This window comes from Tripterygium wilfordii, chromosome 15, assembly GCF_013401445.1.
Source record: "Tripterygium wilfordii isolate XIE 37 chromosome 15, ASM1340144v1, whole genome shotgun sequence".
NCBI lineage: Eukaryota > Viridiplantae > Streptophyta > Magnoliopsida > Celastrales > Celastraceae > Tripterygium > Tripterygium wilfordii.
The window spans coordinates 1,630,767-1,654,536 of NC_052246.1; the positions used below are offsets into that span (position 1 = coordinate 1,630,767).

Consider the following 23,770-nt stretch of genomic DNA (forward strand, 5'->3'; position numbering starts at 1 on the left):
ATATGACAAATAATGATCTTGAGATATAAAAAAAATGACAGAAATCCCAGTTGAAAATAACTATGAAGAAGGAAACGGAAAACTTGATGAACAAAGGAAATGCCCCACGACAGCCAATGATTAAAAAAGAGTCGTAAAAAAGAGAAGGAAGAGGAAGTGATGTAATTGGGCAGAAAGTAACTGGGACATTCACATCAGGCCTTTTTTGTTAGGACAACCTTAACTTTTCTCCCTCCATCGTATGTCCTCGTGTTGTCTCTTCTTTCCACCAGGACCACCACCACTACTATTACCCCCCAAATGAGAGGAGACCCTGTGGCTGTCACAAACTGCCTAATCAGTGTTAGAGACCTGAGAGGGGGGTAACACTGAAATATCTGACCCTAAAAATAGTCAACCCAATCATTATAGCACATTTGTTGGGTGGGTAGAAAAGAATCTTGTACCTAAGATCTTATACAAGAACAAATAATGGTGTGTGTTGGTTCAAGACAAGCATTCTATGATTATAATGGTGGATTGCATTTTATCTCATAGAATAAAGTCAATAAACATACATGCTATTGAACATTGTAGTCTTCAAATTTCATTTGTTGTCTCCCTTTAGTGGTAAAGTGACTTAACACCTTTTTCCAGTGTGAGACATTCAAAAAAAGTTCATTAATCTTTACAAGAAAGAATTATCCCCTCCCAACAAAGAAGCTTTTTCCAGGACCGACAAGCTCTTGCGATTCTGGTGAACATCACCATGTCTAAAACCAATTGAGTCCAACAGTGAAAGTAACACAATAGGCTGTTAAAAAAACCGAAAGAAAGAGACATCGCAGTATTACGCTTACAGACTGCGGGTGTAAATACTTTTATACCTCTAAGTAGAAACTCAAAAACAGCCACATAAGCATCATTTTTTAACAAGTCAAAAAATGCGCTCCTGTTTAGATGGCTCTGCTGGAATTTCAAGCAATTCTCGAATTCCTTCACAAACCTACATGAAATTGATAAATTTATTGTATTCAGCGATCCCAAGCATATTAAACAAAAATGTACGAGCAAATCATTGTGTATCTTTAAACATCATTCAAATTGGGATTGATTGCATATTGTTCCCTTAAAAGTAAAGTCATCATCACATAAGCTACAGTAATGGTTTATCTTGGTTATTTGGCTATTACGCTTATCATCTTCATTTTCTATACCAGATATAGGGTGACTGTATGAAGGTCTTCAATCGATCCTGCTTATATTAATTAACTGAAGGTGAAAATGGTCTGACATGAACACCAAATAAATGTGCCTTTGCAAGAATCATACCAGCGTAAAAGATTAAGAGAAAATAACATTAGCAAAGTTGAACAAAGAAAATCCACACCACAAATCAACATACCAGCTTGATCTGGGCTTTAATTGATGCAATCAGGTGAGTACACTCCTCTATTTGCCTGCAGAGTCCAACTAATTATTAGCATTGAGATCAATTATTCCTATACAGAAAACATTTTCATATATTTCTCTCATGCGGGGGATCCTTTCTTTTGTCATTTCCACCCTCTTTCTTTTGTAATCATGACTAATTATTAGCTGGTTCGCCTATGAAGCTATCACAGAACCTGAAAGTAGTCCAAAATTTTCCAAAAGACGTCTATATCAATCATGTATGCAATTTTTTTTTATCTCTCTCCATCCAAACCAGCCAGTAATAATCATAGGGATGCAATTCAGAACCTTCCTTTGTATCTTGTCTCTGCCAATCAAGTTCCAAGCCAGGGTCTCAGAAACAACTAAGTAACTAACAACCCGCCTGATACCAATGAGTTTCCAGATTGAAGAGCAGATCCCACAAGTCCCGTACAACCTTAATTGAACAGGATCTCCTAGTCCAGTTGCAATCAGGAAAATAAGATTAATGGATTCTTCCTCATTTTTGCAAAGGCTGCACCTGTTGGGGAGATGCATTACTCTCCTTTGTAATTTATCTACGGTGAGAATGTTACCCTAGGATCAGAGAGTTTCCCATCTTTGGGGGTATACTCCAAGCCTCATCTAATGCAGAGATATAAGCATTGATCTTGAGACTTGATCATTAACTATCTGAAGTAGTTCCCACTCCAGTTACCATACTTAAAAGTCAAAAGTAAGGAGAGGAATATGGACGTTTGCCAATGGTTTCCAGCTTAGATATTATGTAAGATTCTTGTATGATTGTGACAAGTAATGAACTAGTTTAGTGATTCATCCTAGCCATCTCTAAATCTAAATTAATTTTGCTCTAGGTTATTTGTTCAATTTAGTTTTCTATCTGAGCTGCAAATAATGAACGCAAGTCATTTACGCGAAACTTAACAAAAGTAACTTTTGATTACTAAAATGTATACCTCGATAACTTTTCTTCTCTTTGAGATAGGTAATTCAAAGCTTCAGACCATGTAAACTCAACATGAAAACCCAGTCCAACATCCACAAATATGTGTTGCGTATCTGGCCTGTAAAAAAAGGAGGGTGAGAAAGAGGGAAAAAAGAATAGCAATGTTTGAGAAGAGAACTAGGAAATTACAACTACTTAATGTAACACCAGAACTTTTCAGACCATTAAGAGTGACATTTTTTCCTTGGTGCCAAATTTCTGTTTTCTTTTAAGTATATGCCACAAAGAGCAGAGTTAATGCAATAGGGAAGGAGATTACAGATGAAGATGAAAAAGAAGGAAACTAAGCAAAACATACAATACTAAAATAGAAAAGTGGTGAGAAGGTATGTGTGAAGCATGAGTACATTTGTGCAAGTACGTGCATGCAAACGTGTGTATTTTAAATGATGAGCACATAATGACAAAAAAACAGTATTAGAGAAGATGAGATATACAATACTTACACTTCAGCTTGCATGTACACTTCAGAGCCAAGATTAACCAATGTTCTAAGACTGGTTACACTACTTTTTTCTAAGTTCTCTATGTTCCTTCGCAAATCTGAGCTACAATTTGCAATAGTCAAGTAATCTACGAACACAAAATGAGTTGCAGTACTTAAAAGTGATAAGAAATACTAAAAGTACAAAGAAAAAGGCCAAAAAAAACAACCAGAACGCAAGGATACAACACTTTTTGTTGTTCGAAAACTTTGTCCCTGCAAAAACAGCACAGGATAAGGTAATTAATAACAAAGCGCATCACTTAATATATTTAATTCTCCATACCTATAAAACCCTACCACTTAACTTTAAAAGCACTATCCAAACAGTTTCATGAAACCTACAGAAAAAAAACTTTGTTACTTATTAGCTATATGATACACAACACATATTTGTATAGGAAAGAATATGAAGCGTAGAGGAAGACCTAAAAAGACATGATTTGAAGTGGTAACAAAGGATATGGATTCAATAGAAGTTGATGAAAGTATGACCCTAGATAGAAATGAGGTGGAAACGAATACATGTAGTGGATTCCCATTGATCTTCACATAAACTTATGTATCCGACCCCAAAGTTTTCGAATAAAGGCGCAGATAATGATGATGATGTCGTTTATTAGCCACATTAATTGAAGTTAGCAAAACTTGATGAATTCTCGTAACACGTGGTAAGTTAACTGCAATGAATCTACCACCACTTAAGCATCCAACACATCTAGAATAAGTTCAAAACACACACTATCCTACAACCACCCTTCCCTAAAGACAAAGTCAGATGCCCAAAGCAATTTAGAATAAGCAGCAATTCAGTGCTCATGCAAAACCAAATACAAAGATTTATCTGTCCGGGAACACAGTTCACGAAGGATCTAAAATGATTGTAAACTAAACTAGAATACTAGATACACTATATGCAGAATTACCAAGCAATCAAGTAAAAGAACAAACTATTTACCTTTCAGCAATAGCACGAAGCAGATCTGGTTTCAAGCGGCGATCAACAAATTCCTCGAACTTTTGGACTTTCTCTTGCCGGTTGTCCATTTCTAACTCTATTACAATATTCAGAAAAATTTAAATACTCACGAGATATCACCAAGGGCGAGATTAGTTGACTCACCCATACCAGATAAGTGCATAATAACCATCTCTGGAAACAAGTAGACATTGCCACATTACCCAAAGGAAAAAACGAGTGAAAAAAGGCCTTGCCCACAAAAATACAATAAATCTCCAGCAAAACATAACAAATTCAATGAATTCACACAAAAAGACTAAAACACAGCCGCCGTGACAGAGCAAGGAGATGTGAAGAACCCAACTGCGACTTACAAACACCAGAAACAGAAACCCATATCAATACAATCATAAAGGAATTTTATTTTCCAATATCAATAAACAGAGAGTCGGTGTTTCTGCCGCTGTCATAAGAAATACTACTGAGACTCACGCATTCAAAAAAAAAAGCAATGTAAATATCAGTGTTAACAGAGCAAGGAGATGTGAAGAACCCAACTGCGACTTACAAACACCAGAAACAGAAACCCATATCAATACAATCATAAAGGAATTTTATTTTCCAATATCAATAAACAGAGAGTCGGTGTTTCTGCCGCTGTCATAAGAAATACTACTGAGACTCACGCATTCAAAAAAAAAAAAAAGCAATGTAAATATCAGTGTTGACAGAGCAAGGAGATGTGAAGAACCCAACTGCGACTTACAACCACCAGAAACAGAAACCCATATCAATACAATCATAAAGGAATTTTATTTACCAATATCAATAAACAGAGAGTCGGTGCTTCTGCCGCTGTCATAAGAAATACTAGTGAGACTCACGCATTCAAAAAAAAGCAATGAGAATTTGTACAGGAAGAGAAGAAACTTGCGCTTAATCAATAAAAAGTAGTCCTTGTTGAGAAAAATGGATAACAGATATGGAACACCGCAGACAACCATAAAAAACAATAGGAACACCGATGCAACCTAACCCAAAGCGAAATTAAGCACTTGTAGAGACAAACCTAAGTAGAGAGCTGAAGTAGAGAGGACGATAACTAGAGAAGAATACCGACGCCGGCCTAGAGATTTTCAGTGATTTCGACTACTGTCGTCTTTTGGAAAACAAGGAGAGGATGGTTGAGTGAAGAAACGAAGAGTTCATATGAGTCGTCAGAGAACAAAATTGCCCAAAAAGTGGATAAATCAAGGCCCACTATATTTTGGGCGTTCTGAAAATGGACTTCAAATTCGGCATACCATAGTAGGGGTGTCTTTTTGACAAATGGATGACCCGCCCGACAACCCTGTTAAGGAGTTCCCGGGTTTCAGGTCACCCGCAAGCCCTAAATAGGCCCAAAGCAAATAATAAGCCCACCTGCACACTTCCTTAATACAGATTGACAATTTGATTCACAATGTCACCAAAAACCAAAAGAGGTAAAAAATAAATAAATAAATGGCATCAAATATCCATGCCGAAACTGCAATCTGTGACAAAAAAATGTGGCACCTGCTGCATAATCCATTAAATATTAATCCATAACTAATAGTCTAATAATTTGCAATTTGCAGACTGCCAAACCTGCCTACAGAATTACAGATACAGTACTTAATACATTCTGATTGTCTGAGTCTCTACCATAAGTCATCAAGTCCATAACAATATAACATACAAACTACAGTCATCCACTCATACACAATAAGTCAATAAAGATAGTCCAAAAACATAAGACAAGAATGATAAATGATTAAATGAGAACCACCAAGATAGTGCCAACGCCAAATAAAGAGCCACCAAGACAGTTTCACTGCAAACAGAGAGCCAAGATAGTCAATAACAAGCCAGTTTCAAAACCTGCAAAGTGCAAACAGTAGCACCATGCTTTAAGAAATCAAGAATGAAGCATCCATAACAGAACAAGATAGTTGGCTAGTTGCAATGCATGACTCTGAACCGTGCTTCACAGCATGCAATATAATTTAAGACAGAATGAACTCATGAAGCATCCAAAACCAAGCAATATGCCAACAGCAATATATCATGAACTTGAAGCATCATTAACAGACAAACAGTCAAGCACTAAAGTATTTTTCAGTATTTTACGTTTTCACCACAGTTAAGACTTCAGAGCATCAAGTTTGGCATACATAAATTGCACTAATACACTCACACATTTCTCTATAAAAAAAAATCAACGCCCGCTAGTAATTATAAGAATCAATGATGTTCAAGATCCAATCCCTCACCGGAGGAATCGAGACGCCGACGAATGATGTTCTCCAATCTTCGATCTGGTTACAGGTTCTCTGTTGGCGCCGATGTAAGAGCAATGAAGAGTGAGTGACCGAGTGTGAAACAGTGACAGAGACTCAAGTAGAAGGAGAGTAACTGAGTAAGGGAGAGTCGGTGATGATGTTCTCCGATCTGGTCATTTGTTGAATATCGCCATATCGAGAGAGACGGGGAGAGGCGGAGACCATCAGAGCAAGGCGGAGAGACCTAGGGTAGCGTAGGTTAACTGGTTTGGTTAAGTTAAGGCACTACGTTGCCGTTTTTGTGTTTTGTAATTTACAGTTGATTAATTTAATTAAATAATTTACCGTGTTATCGGGTGACCCGAAAGTACACAAATATCAAATCCGGGACCCAACCCTGTTAACTGCTGACCGATTGGGGTAAGGCCCGACCAATTAAAAATCCTTTCAGGCCAGTCCGATAATGGCCGGGTCGCCGGGTTGTTCCGAGTCTTAACACCCGATGGACACCCCTAAGAAATCTAGAACATGGACTCAACTGAAAGATTTTTGGGCCTTGAACTGGGCTTGGACAATAAAATATACTCAAACTAAGTTTCGGAAGGGCCCAAGGAGCTGCATAGTTGCATGATTACACGTAAGGCATTAATTAAGCACAATATCAACTACAGTCCAGATACTCGTCCCAGCAATTGGGATCCCAGTTGCTGGACAAATAGCTTTTTCGTAGCAACTATACTTTGCTTATTTTTTATCTATCCATCGAACAATTGATTAATAAATCTCGGGTCATATGGAAGACTCTTTATCTCGTAAATTGTGACGATGGAAACACTCATGGGATTTGAATTTACAATCTTCCGTTTGCGTTACGAATTACCACAATTAAATTCACCATCTCAACCAATAATTTGTTATTCAACTATACCCTCCCAACATCATGAATCTCATAGTTAGCAATTGCAGTAGTGGCAATTTGTTGGGTCAGCAAAAATCTATATTGAGTCTCACTTCTATTACATAAAAAGTCAAGTCAAACACGTATCTCAATACAACCACATCAACAAAACACATCTCCCAATATAGCCACATCAGCAAAACACAAATTCATATACATTTTCCTTTCCCACCTAACATGGTGGCCAACAAATTCTCATGCCCTCCATATTGTCCCCAATAAAACTACACAAAAACACAATATTTCAATATAACCACATCAGCAAAACACATCTTCCAATATAGCCATATCAGCAAAACACAAAACTCAATGCAACCATATCAACAAAACACAAAACCCCATACATATTTATTTTCCTAGACAAAATAACATCATTGCAAGTGCTTTAGAGTTCCAGTTGGTATAACTTAGAAAGCGAGAATAAATACTTTATTACATTAACTTTCAGGAAACTCATAGTTACAACTTGATCCATCCCATATATCCAAAGTGAGAAAGAGGTTGGGGCAACCACTTACTCATTGCAATGGGATTGTGTGTGTGACTACAAGAGATAGAGAGAGAGAAATAGAATAAGGTACAAATGACAAAACGATATCCCCATCTTAGAATCAAAAGAGCTATAAGGATAGGAGAATTTGCTTAAAAAGTTGGTCCCTCCATGAGAGAGAGCTAAGGTTGGGTGATATGTATGGGTGGGTATCCCCTAAAGAGTAAAGACTTGAAAGCAACTCCCACGTTTTATCCTTTGTTTTCTTCCTCACCTCCCCTCACCTTTTCCTTTTGTTTTCTTTTCCTTTATTACTTTTAACCAAACGACTTTTCTCCTAATACCAACTCTATCCATCGTTAGGGATGTTGCCCTAATTAGTTTTATTAATAACTATAGATGTTTGGCCCATTGTTTCACTTTCTCTAAATATGTTTGATAAAAGTATTTAGATTTGGAAAAAGTTATAAATTTTGTTAAAACAAAAGGGTTCCACTCGAAATGTTATGTTTTAAACATATTTTTCATAAGGGTTTTAAGCATATATTAAAATATAAGACAATTTTCTGATAAATGCACAAGTTATTGTTGATAAATATAAATTTTGAGACACTCGAATCACAAGTTACAACGGTAAAAAGGTTGTGTATTACCCTGATGATAATGATTTGAATTTTCACTCTCCCGTTTAAAAAAATATAAAATCTTGAGATTCTTTTATAATTAAACATGTAAAATATAGGAATTTTTTTTAAACAGCTCACACTTGTGGACCCCCTACATACTATATTCCCGGATTCTATCCATCTTGTCTTTATTTTTTTTTCACAAGCTTTTTCAAATGTTGACAAACTTGTTAATTCATGTACCAATCAATGTGTGTCGGTATAGGAAATTTCGTAGAATGCAAATAATAATTATAGCCTTTTTGAAAATTGGTATCAAAATCATTAGATTTAGAGCGCCTCTTCAATTTCAAAATCTAATCTTTCACTTACATATATACTGCTTAAGTGTTACATATCTATAGCTTCAAAAAAAAGGTAACAGTAATATATATCCATTAAACCGTATGATAATGTATCGGTGATTGAGATGGTGAACAAGATCACTGTTAACGGAAGATCGCGAATTCAAGTTTCGTATAAACGCGAATGCCACTCAAGTCTTGAATGACAATGTGTGTGTCATTAACTTAGTTTCTAACTTTCTAGATAGATAGAGAGATTTTCACCTCAAATTTTTGGATATGGTCTTTAAATAACAATGATGACGAGACACTGTGTCATTAATTTAGTTGCTACTTTCTATATCTCTCTCACTTACATTTCATTTCACTTTGCACATACGGTTCCTGGACTTTTTCTCTCTGATTCTTTTCTTCTTGGCCTCCACAGAACATCTGGGTTTATTCTCTCTCTTTCTACATTTTCTGGAGTAAATTTATTATTTTTGGGGGCCGAAGATACAAGAATATTATTTTTTTTTCAAGTGGGGTACGTTATTTCTTTGACTTTTAATGCTTTTCTGTTGATTCTACTTTTGAAAGATTGTTAAAAGGAGCTTTTATGTGTTCCTCTCCCCTCATCTATTTTATTCATCACCTATTTTTGTGGCAATTATTGTCATTTTTTCCCTTCATTGTTGTTACAAAAACAACAACAGTGAAGAGAATAATTTTTTTAAAAAAAGAAGAAACAATGAGTGGGTGTTAATGTGGGTTGTTTACTCTTTTTTGGTGGGGTGCTCCAAATTGTGGAGTGTTTTTTGTTCTTTTGTCAGTCTGAGTAGTGTTCTGTGAGATTTGGGATCTGGGTCTTCTCCTTAGGTTCTTAGTCACTTGTACTTCGTTTTCAAGCAGCTTCCACTAATTCTTTTAACTTGGGGTTTTCCTAGAGAGAGAGAGGTTTAGAGAGAGTTAGGAATCATGGCAGGAGGAGGAGCAGCTCCAGCAAAGGTAGAGGAACCACAGGGTCATCCACCAAAGGATCAGCTACCCAACATTTCTTATTGCATTACAAGTCCACCTCCATGGCGTGAGTACTTTTTTTTTTCCCCTTGTTCTTGTTGTTTTGGGTAGGCATTGAATTGTATTTCCAGTTTCTAGATTTTTTGAGTCAATTTCTTTATTTATTATTTTATTCCACTGTGAGTCTTGGTTCTGAAATTTCTGGGTATATCTTAGTTATGTTCGCTGGATGTGTTAATTGTTCTTTTGCAATTTTTTTTTTCTTTCTGATAAGAAGTTGAAAGTAGCTTTTTAGGCACTCCTGTTTGGGGAAATACCTTATTTTCAAAAGAGAAATACAGAGGAATTTCTTACTTCGAAAAATCAGAAAGTCACCTTTACGTAAAATGAAAATTTATGTCGTCCATTGAGAGAGAGAAGAATTTTATGTTAGACTATTTATATATAATAAGGATCATGTTGTATCATCAAGAATACATGTTGAGAAGACAAACCTGAATCCATGTTTCCAAAACAAAGAAGGATGGAGTCTTCCACAGACAAATCACCTTATGTTCTTGAAAACACAAAGAACTCTCACTCTTGAATGGGAGAAGAGGAGAAGACGCAAGTGGCGTTTGTGATTTGGCTTGGGGACCACAACCCTTGGCTTGACCTTTATATACTAATTTAGACTAGAATCCCATCAAACCCTAATCTAATTAGTATTAAGTTTCTACACATTATAGCCCATACCCAATAGATATCTCTAGAGCCCAATTAATAGATCACTTATTCGGCCCTATAGAATTAGATAGCCCATAATACAGTTGTCATTTAATATGTAAACCCAACATAAGAAAATAAAAAAAAAAAAACCAACATTTTATAGTTCTGTCAAAATTGGAGCCTCCTTAATTGATTTGTTTGTACTGCTCTAGTTAGTTAGCTCCCGGTGATTATATGAGTGATGCTTGTTTAATGTTTCTTCTTTATTTGTTGAAGGCCATTTTACCTTTCGTAACAATTTTAGAACTCTCAATTTCATTGTGATCATCATGAAGATAAACTTACCAAACTTTCATATATATATATATGTTTCCGATTATAAGAGTACTTTGTTTTCTTTCCTCTCTCAATCATTTTCATTTAATTATTGAACTTATATGGGGTATTTAATGCAGCGGAGGCTATCCTTCTTGGATTCCAACATTACCTTGTGATGCTGGGCACAACTGTTCTCATTCCCACTGCGCTTGTTCCGCAAATGGGGGGTGGCAATGTAAGCTTTATGTTTGGCAAGTGAAATAAAACACACGTGCACACACAATATGTGCGTGTGAAATATTTCAGTTGATTTTGTTCAACTATGGCACTTTCTTTTGAGGCTGAAAAGTACCCTTCTGCTGTTTTAGGAGGAGAAGGCGAAGGTTATCCAGACACTACTTTTCGTTGCTGGTATCAACACACTTCTGCAAACTTTATTTGGGACGCGACTACCTGCAGTTATTGGAGGGTCTTATACCTTTGTACCAACTACGATTTCGATTATCCTTGCTGGTCGATTTAGTGATCCCTCGGAGTCAGACCCTGTAGAGGTTTGGAGCTAAATCATACTCTAATGTAAAGTAGTTTTAATTTGACACTTTCTCTTGCTTGTTACCTGCAAGAGGATATATATCGTGTATATTTGCGTTATTCACGATTAAGATTCTTGCAGGAATTTTATTATAAGCTATGAAATTTATTACTTCACTATGTCTCACACTAATTCAATGTCAACACAGAGATTTAAGAGGATAATGCGAGCAATACAGGGTTCCCTTATTGTTGCTTCAACTCTTCAGATTGTCCTTGGTTTCAGTGGCCTTTGGCGTAATATTGCAAGGTTCGTTTGAGTGAAGGGTTTTAACAATAATGATTGATTAGATTATTCACCATATATTTTGTAGTAAATTGGTTGGTCACATAATTTCTGATTGAGTTATTGAGTCATTTTCTTATGCATGAGCAGTAACTAGATCCATAGTTTTCCTCAGCTTCATGTTGACGTGGTTCAGAATTTATTCTGAGAGTCTGTAATGAGCTGTAAATAGTAATTTATTCAGCTCTGATTGAATAATTATTGACTACGCCTAAAGTTTTTCTCATCAGCTTCCTGTCCTGAGTTGTAAATACTAAATAGTAATATATTATTTTTGCAACAGCAAAAACTTAAGTCGCATTGGTTTATTTTTTCCACGTTTCAGGTTTCTGAGTCCGCTGTCAGTAACCCCATTGATTGCTCTGGTTGGTTTTGGGCTGTATGAATTGGGTTTTCCTGGCGTAAGTTCCTTTTACCATATATGCATGTTTATGCTCACATGAAAGTTTAATAAACTTGGGATGACTCCATTGCTTTTATTTTAGGTTGCCAAATGCGTGGAGATTGGACTGCCTGAGCTTATCATATTAGTGTTCATTTCGCAGGTGGAGTGTTTTTTTTTATCATAAGACACCTCTAGTTTTTTCTGACAGTTAGAATGATATGTTCTAAGGCCTTTTCCTTTTGGGAATTTTCTCTAGCCTTACCATGGAATGATCGTGACAGACCATGGGTTTTGATTATTTATTCTCATTTTGCAGTACCTGCCTCACGTTTTACACTCGGGAAGACCTTTCTTTGACCGTTTTGCTGTCATATTTTCTGTGGTGATTGTGTGGATATATGCTCATCTTCTGACTGTCGGTGGGGCCTATAATGATAAACCACCAAAGACACAGATAAGCTGTCGTACTGATCGTGCTGGACTTATAGATGCTGCGCCATGGTAGGCTTTGCCCTTTTTCCGTGAAGAGTCACAGCTTGAACGTATCTCCATTGTTCTGTCCAAGTTATTCTTGGTTTCTGACAATTATAATTGACTTGTGCTTTCAATCATTATTTGTATTAATTTATTATTGACTAGTGATTCAGATCATTACTTATATTCATGTACTTATTTCTGCATTTATTTAGGACAGTTCTTGTCATTTTTTGAACAATCTGCATCTTCGTTCTGTAGCTATTTGTACTTTAGCATAAACCTTTTTAATTTGGTTTTGCATGTTTCAAAGGCTCAGGCCATTTATGTAATTAATTAGTCAAGTGGGGGATTACAACTTGGTAAAGAAGAGACTATTAGAAGGACCCGTTCTTTTCATATCAGTTCCAATGATGGTTTCGTTCAAATGGAGGAAAGCTAGTGATTTGTCAAGTTCTAATGCTGTCTCGTGAACTTTATTCATTTTATATGGGGCACATGTCATCTATTTCAACCATAAGTCTCTGCGACAGTTTTCTGATAATTGGAAGATCTTGATTACATTGGTCAAATATCTTTTGTTTTCCTCTTATATCTTTCTAAGTATTGATTGGTTTGAGTGACATATGTAACTAAAATTTGGATTTGCAGGATTAGAGTTCCTTATCCATTTCAATGGGGAGCTCCTTCATTTGATGCTGGTGAAGCCTTTGCCATGATGATGGCTTCCTTTGTTGCTCTTGTTGAGGTATGTTCTATTTCCTTCCTGGCTAACGTATATTTATACAAAATCATCACTGCTAAAGTGATAACTGATTTTCATCAATCATATTTACTCATTTCTTGCTTTTGTTGAATGATACAACAGTCCACAGGTGCTTTTCTTGCGGTTTCAAGGTATGCTAGTGCAACTATGTTCCCATCTTCTATTCTGAGCCGTGGTGTTGGTTGGCAGGTAATTTGTTAGTGTTTTCCCTTGTGTTCTAATACTGCCCCATCTTAGTTATACTTATTTCATTTTGTGGGATTGGTCTCAATTTGATAAGGAAAAGGTGGGGTCGGGGGGGCGGGGGGGAGGTGGATTTTTGCAATGTGGGGGGATCATGCATCGCAAAAGTTATCAATCTGCTCCTCACATGGATGAGACAGTTATGAGGCATATATCGTTCAAGATTTATTATCTATTTTCTGTGTGCTCTACTGCCATGCATTCCTATATTTGCATTTCAACGTCTCATCTGTATATTCCTTTTGATTGGCATGCAGGGTGTTGGCATTTTGTTCTCTGGGTTGTTTGGAACTGTTAATGGATCCTCTGTATCTGTGTAAGATATGACAGGAAATTATATTTGCTTTATGAGCATGAATGTAATTGTTCATCAATTGAAAATAGAATTTCACATCGAATGAATGACTTTCTTCCTCCACCTTCAGGGAGAATGCTGGTCTTATAGCCTTGACACGTGTTGGCAGCCGAAGAGTTGTCCAAATCTCTGCTGGGTTTATGATTTTCTTCTCCATTCTTGGTAAAATTTTCTCAATATATTCACTGTTTGTATCATTCCATTAGCAGCAAAATCTGTGAGCATCTTGTTCTTAATATCAGTATACTTTTCTTTATCATGAAGGAAAATTTGGAGCTGTATTTGCTTCAATTCCCGCACCTATTATTGCCGCTCTGTACTGCGTTTTCTTTGCTTATGTGGGTATGTATAATTATAATTTGCAGTTGAAAAACATGTTCTTACAGATCCCTTTTCATTCAGGGATTAGTAATGTACTCATTTCATACGCCTGTGCAGGTGTTGGAGGCCTTAGCTTTCTTCAATTCTGTAATCTCAACACCTTCCGAACAAAGTTCATATTAGGCTTCTCTGTGTTCATGGGCTTGTCTGTTGCACAGTACTTCAACGAATATACTGCAATCAATGGATATGGTCCGGTGCATACCAGTGAGAGATGGGTATGCCCAAAACTCACAGTTGGTCTCAGCTAAGCTATTTACAAAATTATGCTAATTTTCGGAACTCACCTGACAAATGTAATGATTTCTTACCTGGCAGTTTAACGATATGATAAACGTGCCCTTTTCCTCGGAAGCTTTTGTTGCCGGGATCTTGGCCTATTTCTTGGACAACACCTTGCATAAGAAGGACGGTGCGATCAGGAAAGACAGGGGTTTACACTGGTGGGACAAGTTCAAAAACTTCAAAGGCGATTCAAGGAGCGAAGAGTTCTACTCCTTGCCCTTCAATCTAAACAAGTATTTCCCATCTGTGTGAGCACTAATTTGTGAAACAAGGTTCTGAAAAGTTTTTGTTTTTTTTTTCTGGGATTGCATTCCAAATAGGCTCATTGTTGCCTTCCTATCTATCTTATCACAAGCTCTATCTATTTCTTTATAGGATATCTGGAGACATTTGTTGACTAGATTTTTTTTTTCTTTTCCCTTTTTGGCTGTAAACCTATGGTGAGATGTGGATTTGGTGTAAGCAATGAAGCATTTTTATTGCCTCTTCCCTTCTTCAGTTTCTTTTGATGCATCCCTAAATCACTCTCATTCAGATTTAACATTGGATTGATGTTGGGTACATAAAATACCAACACAAGTTTTTGGGTGAGAGAGTTTTTGTATCATGATTTGATGTTATGTTGAATCACTTGTTTGAGTGGGCCATTGGGCTGTTTGATAGGCAGAAATTTTAGGCCTTAAACCTAAACCAATGTGAGTAATTGAAATGGTTTGAAGCCCATATGAGTAAGGATTTAAAAGAATCATGAAGAAATATTTTAATTGATTGGTTGGAACATCAGACTTTGGTGACAGTAAATCTTAGGGCATGTATGATAACCCCTTTGGAAATGACATGGAGAAGATCTCAAGATCAAACGGTGGGCATTTAAATGAAAAATCCCACAGCCTCTAAAACTCACGGGACAAGAACGGCACCGTAACACACACGCCCGTAATTCCGCACCAATAGCCTAATCGGGTCTTAATTAGGGGTGCGGGTTTATTTGCCAGCTCCACGGTTTGACCAGAACCATATTCAAGTTCTTCCCTTCCTTTTTTGCCATCTCGTTCTAAATACTGTATGGATGGATCGAAAGGCCGCTTGGCTTCTTTCTCTCTCTGCAGCGATGGATCTGACGGTGTATTAGATTGGTTTTTCTTAGTTGTTTATAAGCGCTAGAATCGCAATTCAATCAATTTCGCGGAGGTCGAAGGGTAGGGTTTCACGTGTGTACAGCTGATGGTCGACGCTTGTTTGTTGCTACGTGGATATAGGGTTTCGAATTGTTGAATTTCGAATTGTTGAATTTCGAAGGGGTTTTGTGATTAAACAGGAAGGGATTGATGGTATTCGCTGCGATTGAAGGCGGGATCGAGGCTGGAACTGGGGAAAATGCTAGGCTATGCGTGGACGGGAAGGTGAGGAGAGGAAACGGGGTCTGCACATGTGGATTGGACCTTTGCCCAGCACTCCGAGTGTAGCTGGTGATGGTTCTTCTTCGTCTTTGTTTTCCTCTCCGCGTAATTCGTTTTCCAAGGTATTATATTTTTCGCAGTTTTTTTCGTTTGGCTTTCAAGTTTTTTTGTTTTCTGTCGTTTCGTATTCGTAGGTTTGTATCAATCAAAAATGATTTCTGTTTGATGTTGTGATCAGTAGTGGTTATTAGGCTATTACCTTGATTAGCTGAAAAATGGGTGTTGGACTTGGACATCATGCTTCTTCTTTTTTTTTTTTTTTATGGTCTTACAAAACCCAAATTGAGATATCAATTTGTTCTTAAGGATCATGTATGGTGGATTGATTCATTAATAATTTCATGTTCTGATCAGTTTCTATAGCAATTGTATGGTTTTTCAAATTATCTTTGGAATTGTTGATGGGATATCGTGTGCGAAGGTCAGACAGGGAATGAGGAGTTTGTTTAGTCGCTATTGGGGTTCTTGGTAGATTCATAGCAGCTTCTTATTATAGGGGACTTTATTTGCCGGGGTAGAAGAAGGTTTTTCTCTGCTGCATGCTGTTATTAGGTTTTAAGACTAATGTCAGTGTACTTTATTGATGTCATAATTGCAATTTGTGTGGAAATTTTAATATAAAAAATTTAATAAATCCATTGAAGATTTGTTCAATTATTGCATTAAATAATTGGAGTAATGTGGTGGATTTTAGAGGAAGGTAGCAGTCCCGATTAGTTATATTACCATGACAAGGATATATATAAAGGAGTTGTAGTTAGTGTTATGACTAATGGCCATCACAATAGGTTTGCACTGGGGGTCGGCATTAAGCCCGTTCCTTCCTGCTATAGTGATGGATGAACTTAGACCACATATCCAAGGTGAGGTACCTTGGTTCATGTTGTTTACGAATAATATAGTTCTACTGGATGATGCAATATTGGGAGTTAACTCAAAACTCGAGATGTGGAGGCAAGCCTTAAAGTCCAAAGGATTTAAATTAAGTAGGACTAAAACATAATACACGAAATGTAAGTTTTGTAAAAGCATACAAGGTAACGATGAAACAATTGAATTAGATGGGATTGAAGTAACAAAAAGTAAGGTTTTTAAAAGTCTAGACTCGATTTTCAAAAATGACACTGACATTAGTTAAGATTTAGCTAATAAGATTAAAAACGAGTGGATGAAGTGGAGGAACGAATCCGGAGTTATGCTATCGAAGACTTCCTTTAAGGTTGGAGGGTAAATTTTATAGGTATAGCCCTTGATGAAGTATGGTTTTGAGTGTTGGGTTATTAAAAGACAACATAATATCCAAAAAAATGGGAATGCTTCATTGGATGTGGCCACACGAGGAAAGATATGATAAGAAATGAGATTATTAGATCTAAGGTAGGAGTAGCATCAATTGAAGATAAGTTGCAGGTAAAACATTTTAAGATGGTTTGGACATGTACATCACTACATCGTAGATATAGCGGTGTAACAATGTGAAGAATCGAGATAATATGTATAGGTGAGAGTAGGAAGCGAAGAGAAATACCTAAGAAGACACGACTTGATGTAGTTAGAAATGATATTGATTTAATAGGAGTTTATGAAAGTATGATCCTAGATAGAGATGAATGGAGGAAACGAATACACGTAGTGGATTCCCTTTGATTTTCTCAGACTCATGTAACTTAACTCAAACTTCTAGGATAAAAGCTCAGTTGATAATGATGACAATTGAATGGTTTTCTAGATGCATGATTATGGTTGACTATATATCTCTTGGATATGTTCATTAAGCCGGTCATGATTATCTATATTAATGACTAAATGGTTAAGTAGATGCTATTGGTAGACCTGTTCAATGAAATGATTTTGAGAAGAGTGGCTGTGGCTGATCAATTATAGTCCTCTGTAATCTTTTTGCTATGTTTCATATGATACAAAACCTCTATGGCTTTTCTAACCCTTTTCTCATCTTATATGGTCATCTCTCCTGGCAAACATTGTTTGGGGTTTTTATACAGAAGTTCTATTTACATTTCGACTAATGTTTCACTTCTTTCTTCCACAGGACGGACGCAAGATAAGTGTTGGTGACTGTGCTCTCTTCAAACCACCTCAGGATTCCCCACCTTTCATTGGAATAATTCGCTCACTGACTTCGAGTAAAGAGAAAAATTTAAGGCTAGGAGTGAATTGGCTTTATCGACCTGGTGAAGTAAAGCTTGGCAAAGGCATCCTGTTGGAAGCTGCGCCCAACGAGATATTTTATTCTTTTCACAGGGATGAAATCCCTGCTGCATCCTTACTTCATCCGTGTAAAGTTGCTTTCCTTCCGAAAGGTGTTGAACTTTCGTCAGGGATTTGTTCACTTGTGTGCCGGCGTGTTTATGACATTACAAACAAGTGTTTATGGTGGCTAACTGATCAAGACTTTATTGATGTGGGTTTTTCTTACTCTTAGTATTGGTGCTTTAAATTATGTACTTTTGTTGTTAACATGCTACTTGTTTACAGGAACGGCAGGAAGAAATAAATCAATTATTGTATAAGACTCGTGTGGAAATGCATGCAACAGTGCAGCCTGGCGGCCGTTCTCCAAAGCAAATTAATGGCCCAACACCAACATCACAGCTGAAACCTGGTTCTGATACCATACAAAACAGTGCTTCCTCCTTTCCTTCTCAAGTTAAGGGAAAGAAAAGGGAGCGGGGAGATCAGAGCTCTGATCCTGTCAAACGAGATCGTTCAATCAAAAATGATGATGGAGACTCTGGCAATGGCAGAGCAGATGGCATCTTAAAGTCTGAGATTGCTAAAATTACAGAAAAAGGAGGGCTTGTGGATTCTGAGGGGGTAGAGAAGTTGGTGCAACTCATGCTCCCCCAAAGAAATGAGAAAAAAATAGACTTGGTTGGGCGTTCGATACTTGCTAGTGTTGTAGCAGCCACAGATAAGTTGGATTGCTTAAATAAGTTTGTGCAGCACAAGGGCTTGCCTGTATTTGATGGATGGCTCCAGGAGGTCCATAAAGGCAAGATTGGTGATGGTAATAGCCCCAAGGATAGTGATAAATCTGTCGAGGAGTTTCTACTTGTTTTACTCCGTGCCCTAGATAAGCTTCCTGTTAATCTTGATGCCCTACAGATGTGTAACATTGGCAAATCTGTGAATCATCTACGTTCGCATAAGAACATGGAAATTCAGAAGAAAGCAAGGAGTTTAGTTGATACTTGGAAGAAACGTGTTGAAGCTGAGATAGATGCAAAGTCGGGTTCAAATCCAGCTGTGCCCTGGTCGGCAAGACCTCGTATTCGTGAAATATCTCATGCGGCAAACAGACAGTCAAGTGGAACTTCTGAGGTTGCTGTAAAGAATTCACTTACACAGCTTTCGGCTTCTAAACCAGCTTCAGTTAAGCTTGTTCAGGGTGATGCTACTACCACGCCTGCTTCGGCTTCTCTGGAATCAATGAGAACAGCGCAATCACCTGTATATGCAAGTACGGATGCAAAAGATGGACAGTCTCGAAATGCAGCTGCTGCTGGTGCCTCTGATATTCCATTAATGGTGGCCAGGGATGATAAAAGTAGCAGTTCTGGTGGTCAGTCACATACTAATAGTCAGTCTTGTTCTGGTGACCGTGCAAAAAGTGGTGGAGCTTTTGGTAAGGAGGATGCACGAAGCTCAACTGCTGGTTCAATTACAGTGAGTAAGATTACAGTTGGTTCTTCAAGGAATCGTAAATCAGTCAATGGATTCCCGGGGACAGCTCTATCAGGGGTACAGAGGGAAGCTGTGTCAAGTAGAAGTTCTGTGAACAGAAATCCTACAGAAAAGGTATTACAGTCCACTTTGACGTGCGAAAAGGCATTTGATGAGCCCCTGGTTGAGAACACTACTCAAAAACTTATTGTCAAGATTCCAAATCGAGTAAACAGCCCTGTGCAAAGTGCCAGCGGGGGATCATTTGAGGACCCTTCGTGCATGAATGGAAGAGCTACTTCTCCTGTGCTTTTGGAGAAGAATTGTCAATTTGATCGTAATTTTAAGGACAAGGATGACGCTAATCGAGCTAATGGTCCTTTCGATGTGAATAATGAGTCATGGCAAAGCAATGATTTCAAGGATGTACTGACCAGTTCTAATGAGGAAGATCCGTCACCTGCTGCTGTTCCAGAGGAGGAGTGCTGTAGGGCTGTTGATGATTGTAAGAAGTTGACAGAAGTGTCTAGGGATGGTTCTTCTCCTTCAGGAAATGAACAAAAATCTGGGAAGCTGAATGATACTTCTTTTAGCTCCATAAATGCTTTGGTTGACAGTTGTGTCAACTACTCAGAAGCGAATGCATCTGTGCCAGCTGGGGATGATGTTGGGATGAATCTGCTTGCAAGTGTGGCTGAAGAGATGTCCAAATCCGAAGTGATTTCACCGTCTAATTCTCCTCAACAAAACAACCTGTCACTGGATAACTCATCTACTGGCCATGTTTCAAAATTGAAATCGTCAGCTGGAGATAACCTTGCACAAGATGGTAGTCTTAGTCCTGATGGCCCCTGTGATCAGGAGAAGCATTGGCCTAGATTTGCAGATGGAAAAACTGCTTCTTTGTTCTCTCATGGGAATTCCACCAAAGAAGTCAATGGACATTCAAATTCCTCTGATATGGATTGGCATCAAACTGTGGATCCATGTGCAGAAAATGACGGAAAAATGAAGGAAACTGGAGCAACAGCTTCTATTACTGGGCCTTATTTAAGCTCTGTGGAGAAGGCCTTGAAGGGAGAAGGAAGTGGAGAACCTAAGGAGGAAAGTGCAGGTCTTGAGGTGATTATAGATCGCGGTATAGATACTAAACTTGAGGCAAGCAGTTCTTTGTTAATGGAAGAGAAGTTAGATGTGTCAAGTTTGGATTTTAAGCCAGTAGCTGTTGAAGGATCATCATTGTATCAATCTTTAGAAATTGATGGTGACAGAAAAAATGTAGCTGAAGGATTGAGCAGTATTATGCAGACAGAGCAGAAGCCATATTCCATGATGACGAGCTCCGAGGCTGTAAAAGGAGGGGATGAGGAATTGTCTCATCCTTCTGGTTCTGGTCAAGATATGAACGATGCTGAAAAATGTAATGAGGAAAAGACTGAGGAGATGGAAATCAATGCTGGCAGTCATGTCAATAGCTGTCAAAAGCAATCAACTGCGCCGGATGAACATGCTGATTTAAGTTTGGAGCATTGTACTGGAGCTGATGGGGGTTCACCTATTATTGATAATAAGGGTGAGCATTTAAGTGAGAGTGTAGAAGGAAATGATGCGAGTGACCTTCAGGGTGGTCGACCTGCACCTCCCAAGCCAGAAGCAGAACGGGGTGTAGGGTCAAAGGGATCCAAGTTGATTGCTGGTGGAAATAATGAAGCTGAGGAGTGTATGTCTGCCTCTGCAGATGGTTCTTCTCTCTCTGCTACTGGTAGGGTTAATGTAGATGCGAAAGTAGAGTTTGATCTGAATGAAGGCTTTAATCCCGATGATTCAAAATACGGGAACACAAATAACTCACTATCACCTTCATGTTCTGCTTCTATTCCATTGATTAGCCCTTTCCCTTTTGCTGTTTCTTCTGTATCTAGTGGTCTCCCTTCATTGATTACTGTGGCTGCTGCTGCAAAAGGGCCCTTTGTTCCACCAGAGGATTTATTGAGGAGTAAAGGAGAACTTGGTTGGAAAGGATCAGCTGCAACAAGTGCATTTCGGCCAGCTGAACCTAGAAAGGTTTTAGATATGCGATTGGGTTTAACTAGCGTATCTCTTCCAGATCCTACTGTTGGGAGGCCCAATCGCCCTTTACTGGATTTTGACTTGAATGTACCAGATGAAAGAATCATCGAGGATTTAGCATGTCAGTCTTCTGCTCAAGGTACAGGTTCTGTGCAAGGGCTTACAAATAGTTGCGATATGGCTGGTGAACTCATTGGTTCTTGCCCTAGTCGTGCCTCTGGAGGACTTGATCTTGATTTGAATAGAGTCGATGAGGCTGTTGATATGGGGAACAGCTTAACAAGCAGTGGTCATAGAGTGGAATTTACACTTCCGCCAGTCAAATCATCATCAGCTGATTTTCTTAAAGGTGAGGGGAATACCTGCAGGGATTTCGATTTAAATGATGGGCCTGCTGTTGATGAGATGGGTGCTGAACCATCACCATTTAGTCAGCGCGCAAGGAATAGCGTGCCATCACAGCCACCTGCGCCTGTGCTTCGAATGAACAATCATATAGGAAACATTTCAACATGGTTTACTCCATCAAATACTTATCCTGCAGTATCAATTCCACCTATCTTGCCCGAGAGGGAGCAGTCTTTTCCAATGATTGCTCCTGTTGGGCCTCAGAGGATAGTGGCCCCAACTAATAGTAGCACACCATTTAGTCCCGATGTTTACAGGGGACCGGTATTGTCATCTTCTCCAGCGGCTCCCTTCCCTTCTACTCCATTTCAGTATCCTGTCTTCCCTTTCGGGACGAGCTATCCTCTTCCATCAGCCACATTTCCTGGTGGTTCAACAGCACAAGTGGATTCGTCATCTGGTGGGAGGATTTGGTTTCCTATCGTGCATTCACAATTATTAGGGCCTCCTGGCGCAGTCCCATCTAATTACCCAAGGCCTTATGTTGTTACCCTTGCCGATGGCAGCCACTGTAGTGGCGCTGACAGCAGTAGGAAATGGGGAGGTCAGGGTCTAGACCTCAATGCAGGACCTCTGGTCCCAGATATAGAAGGGAGAGAGGATATGACTTCTATTGGGCCAAGGCAACTGTCTGTTGCCAGTTCACAGGCTCTAGTAGAGGAGCATGCACAATTTTATCAGGTAGCAGGTGGTAGTGCTTTAAAGAGGAAGGAGCCAGATGGAGGATGGGAGGGTTACAGGCAGTCATCATGGCGGTAGGAATTAAAAATGACAGGAATCTGGGGGATCCATCACAGCTGTAAGTTTCTGATGTATAACTCACTTGGTTTTCTTGTTTTCGTTCCTGCACTACCTTTTGCATTAAAACTCTCTCTTCACCTCCACTTCCCCTCTTCTCAGACAAAGTTGTGCATAATTCTGCCGTTAGGTGTATATGTTTACCTAGTTGTGACGTTTTTGTATGTCAGTTTCTTGAGGATGGGGCTTTGTGCAACACCTAAATATCAACATCCTACTTATTTGCTTTCAATGATGGGTGGTAAGTGAGTTCTTTGATGTTTTTCATTTTCTCTGACCCCCATCTCTTTTTTCTGTATCGGTTGTATCCTCCAAGGAATTTGCCTGGGTCTTCTAGCTTTTTATTGAATTGATCTGGGGGACTACAGATGACTTTCCCCTTTGTAGATATTTTAACTGTTGGAAAGCATGCCTTTCTGAGTTGCCCAGACATTTGAAATTGGTGCCCATACTGTTCAGTGAATCGACAAATATACCTTTGGATCAGAAACAAATCCCATCAATAATGGGGACGGCAAATTTTGGTGCTTGATCCAGGTGCTGTGCTTGATGCTGTGTTTAAATAGATTTTATTTTTATTTGATCGTGAAAGTTTGAATGCCTGTATAATTTGGGGAACGATGTTGGGGACGACGGTTTATATTTTTTTTTAACGACGTGGAAGCATAGCCCTTTGGTTCATGTCTCCAAGTACCTATGCAAGGAAAGGGCACTGTTTGATTACTGGGGGCTCCTTTTATGGGTTGTGATCCTTCTTCCTATATTGTGAAGTCAGAATTTTTCATTTATTTTACTGGTCAGTCGAGGGGAGTAATGTGTGAAATTGCTTCCTCACATATCATGTATCAACGGATTTGCAGCTGTTTTCCAATTATTCTTCTTTTGATTGTTGCTCCATTTGTCTTGAGTAGGGACTAATATTATACAAAAACCACTCACTAGTATGCTTGTGGTGTAAATGGATCCATTTG

General features: G+C 38.4%; 3 protein-coding genes across 5 annotated transcripts; 2 read left to right on the top strand and 1 right to left on the bottom strand.

Annotated features, from left to right (window-relative positions):
- Positions 1-561: 561 nt before the first annotated feature.
- Positions 562-6,443, bottom strand: LOC119980135 (protein UXT homolog). 3 transcript variants are annotated; one of them, XM_038822799.1, is made up of 8 exons: positions 6,162-6,443; positions 4,937-5,769; positions 3,865-3,961; positions 3,093-3,122; positions 2,869-2,970; positions 2,373-2,480; positions 1,385-1,439; positions 562-985 (listed from the first exon to the last, which is right to left on the bottom strand). In XM_038822799.1, exons 3-8 carry the CDS (start codon positions 3,951-3,953, stop codon positions 917-919), a joined length of 453 nt encoding a protein of 150 aa, XP_038678727.1. In that variant the 5' UTR covers positions 3,954-3,961; positions 4,937-5,769; positions 6,162-6,443; the 3' UTR covers positions 562-916. The 3 variants fall into 3 exon arrangements, with proteins under 3 accessions (XP_038678727.1, XP_038678725.1, XP_038678726.1); XM_038822797.1 differs by lacking the exons at positions 4,937-5,769; positions 6,162-6,443 and adding exons at positions 3,215-3,247; positions 4,688-4,917; XM_038822798.1 differs by lacking the exons at positions 4,937-5,769; positions 6,162-6,443 and adding an exon at positions 4,688-4,915.
- Positions 6,444-8,923: 2,480 nt separating this feature from the next.
- LOC120017156 (nucleobase-ascorbate transporter 6-like) lies at positions 8,924-14,868 on the top strand. The gene is made up of 14 exons (XM_038870270.1): positions 8,924-9,654; positions 10,751-10,848; positions 10,982-11,164; positions 11,354-11,454; positions 11,816-11,891; positions 11,976-12,035; positions 12,192-12,376; positions 13,001-13,097; positions 13,218-13,304; positions 13,616-13,674; positions 13,784-13,875; positions 13,978-14,055; positions 14,152-14,312; positions 14,413-14,868. The coding sequence occupies exons 1-14, from the start codon at positions 9,546-9,548 to the stop codon at positions 14,629-14,631; spliced, it is 1,605 nt and encodes a 534-aa protein (XP_038726198.1). The 5' UTR covers positions 8,924-9,545; the 3' UTR covers positions 14,632-14,868.
- A 497-nt stretch (positions 14,869-15,365) lies between these two features.
- Positions 15,366-23,696, top strand: LOC120015867. Its single transcript, XM_038868355.1, has 4 exons — positions 15,366-15,901; positions 17,890-18,261; positions 18,336-22,800; positions 22,970-23,696. Exons 1-3 carry the CDS (start codon positions 15,767-15,769, stop codon positions 22,758-22,760), a joined length of 4,932 nt encoding a protein of 1,643 aa, XP_038724283.1. The 5' UTR covers positions 15,366-15,766; the 3' UTR covers positions 22,761-22,800; positions 22,970-23,696.
- The last annotated feature ends 74 nt before the right edge of the window (positions 23,697-23,770 follow it).

Bases quoted from the DNA above. Each gene is read 5' to 3' on its own strand.
- LOC119980135 (XM_038822797.1), bottom strand. From the start codon at position 4,871: ATGGTTGTCTGCGGTGTTCCATATCTGTTATCCATTTTTCTCAACAAG. The intron at 3,962-4,687 runs GTAAATAAAATT...ATATTGTAATAG, and splicing joins CTCTCTGTTTATTGATATTG to AGTTAGAAATGGACAACCGG. The intron at 3,248-3,864 runs GTAAATAGTTTG...TTTTTTCTGTAG, and splicing joins CTTCGTGCTATTGCTGAAAG to GTTTCATGAAACTGTTTGGA.
- LOC120017156 (XM_038870270.1), top strand. From the start codon at position 9,546: ATGGCAGGAGGAGGAGCAGCTCCAGCAAAGGTAGAGGAACCACAGGGT. The intron at 10,849-10,981 runs GTAAGCTTTATG...CTGCTGTTTTAG, and splicing joins CGCAAATGGGGGGTGGCAAT to GAGGAGAAGGCGAAGGTTAT. The intron at 12,377-13,000 runs GTAGGCTTTGCC...TTGGATTTGCAG, and splicing joins CTTATAGATGCTGCGCCATG to GATTAGAGTTCCTTATCCAT.
- LOC120015867 (XM_038868355.1), top strand. From the start codon at position 15,767: ATGCGTGGACGGGAAGGTGAGGAGAGGAAACGGGGTCTGCACATGTGG. The intron at 15,902-17,889 runs GTATTATATTTT...TTTCTTCCACAG, and splicing joins CGCGTAATTCGTTTTCCAAG to GACGGACGCAAGATAAGTGT. The intron at 18,262-18,335 runs GTGGGTTTTTCT...ACTTGTTTACAG, and splicing joins CTGATCAAGACTTTATTGAT to GAACGGCAGGAAGAAATAAA.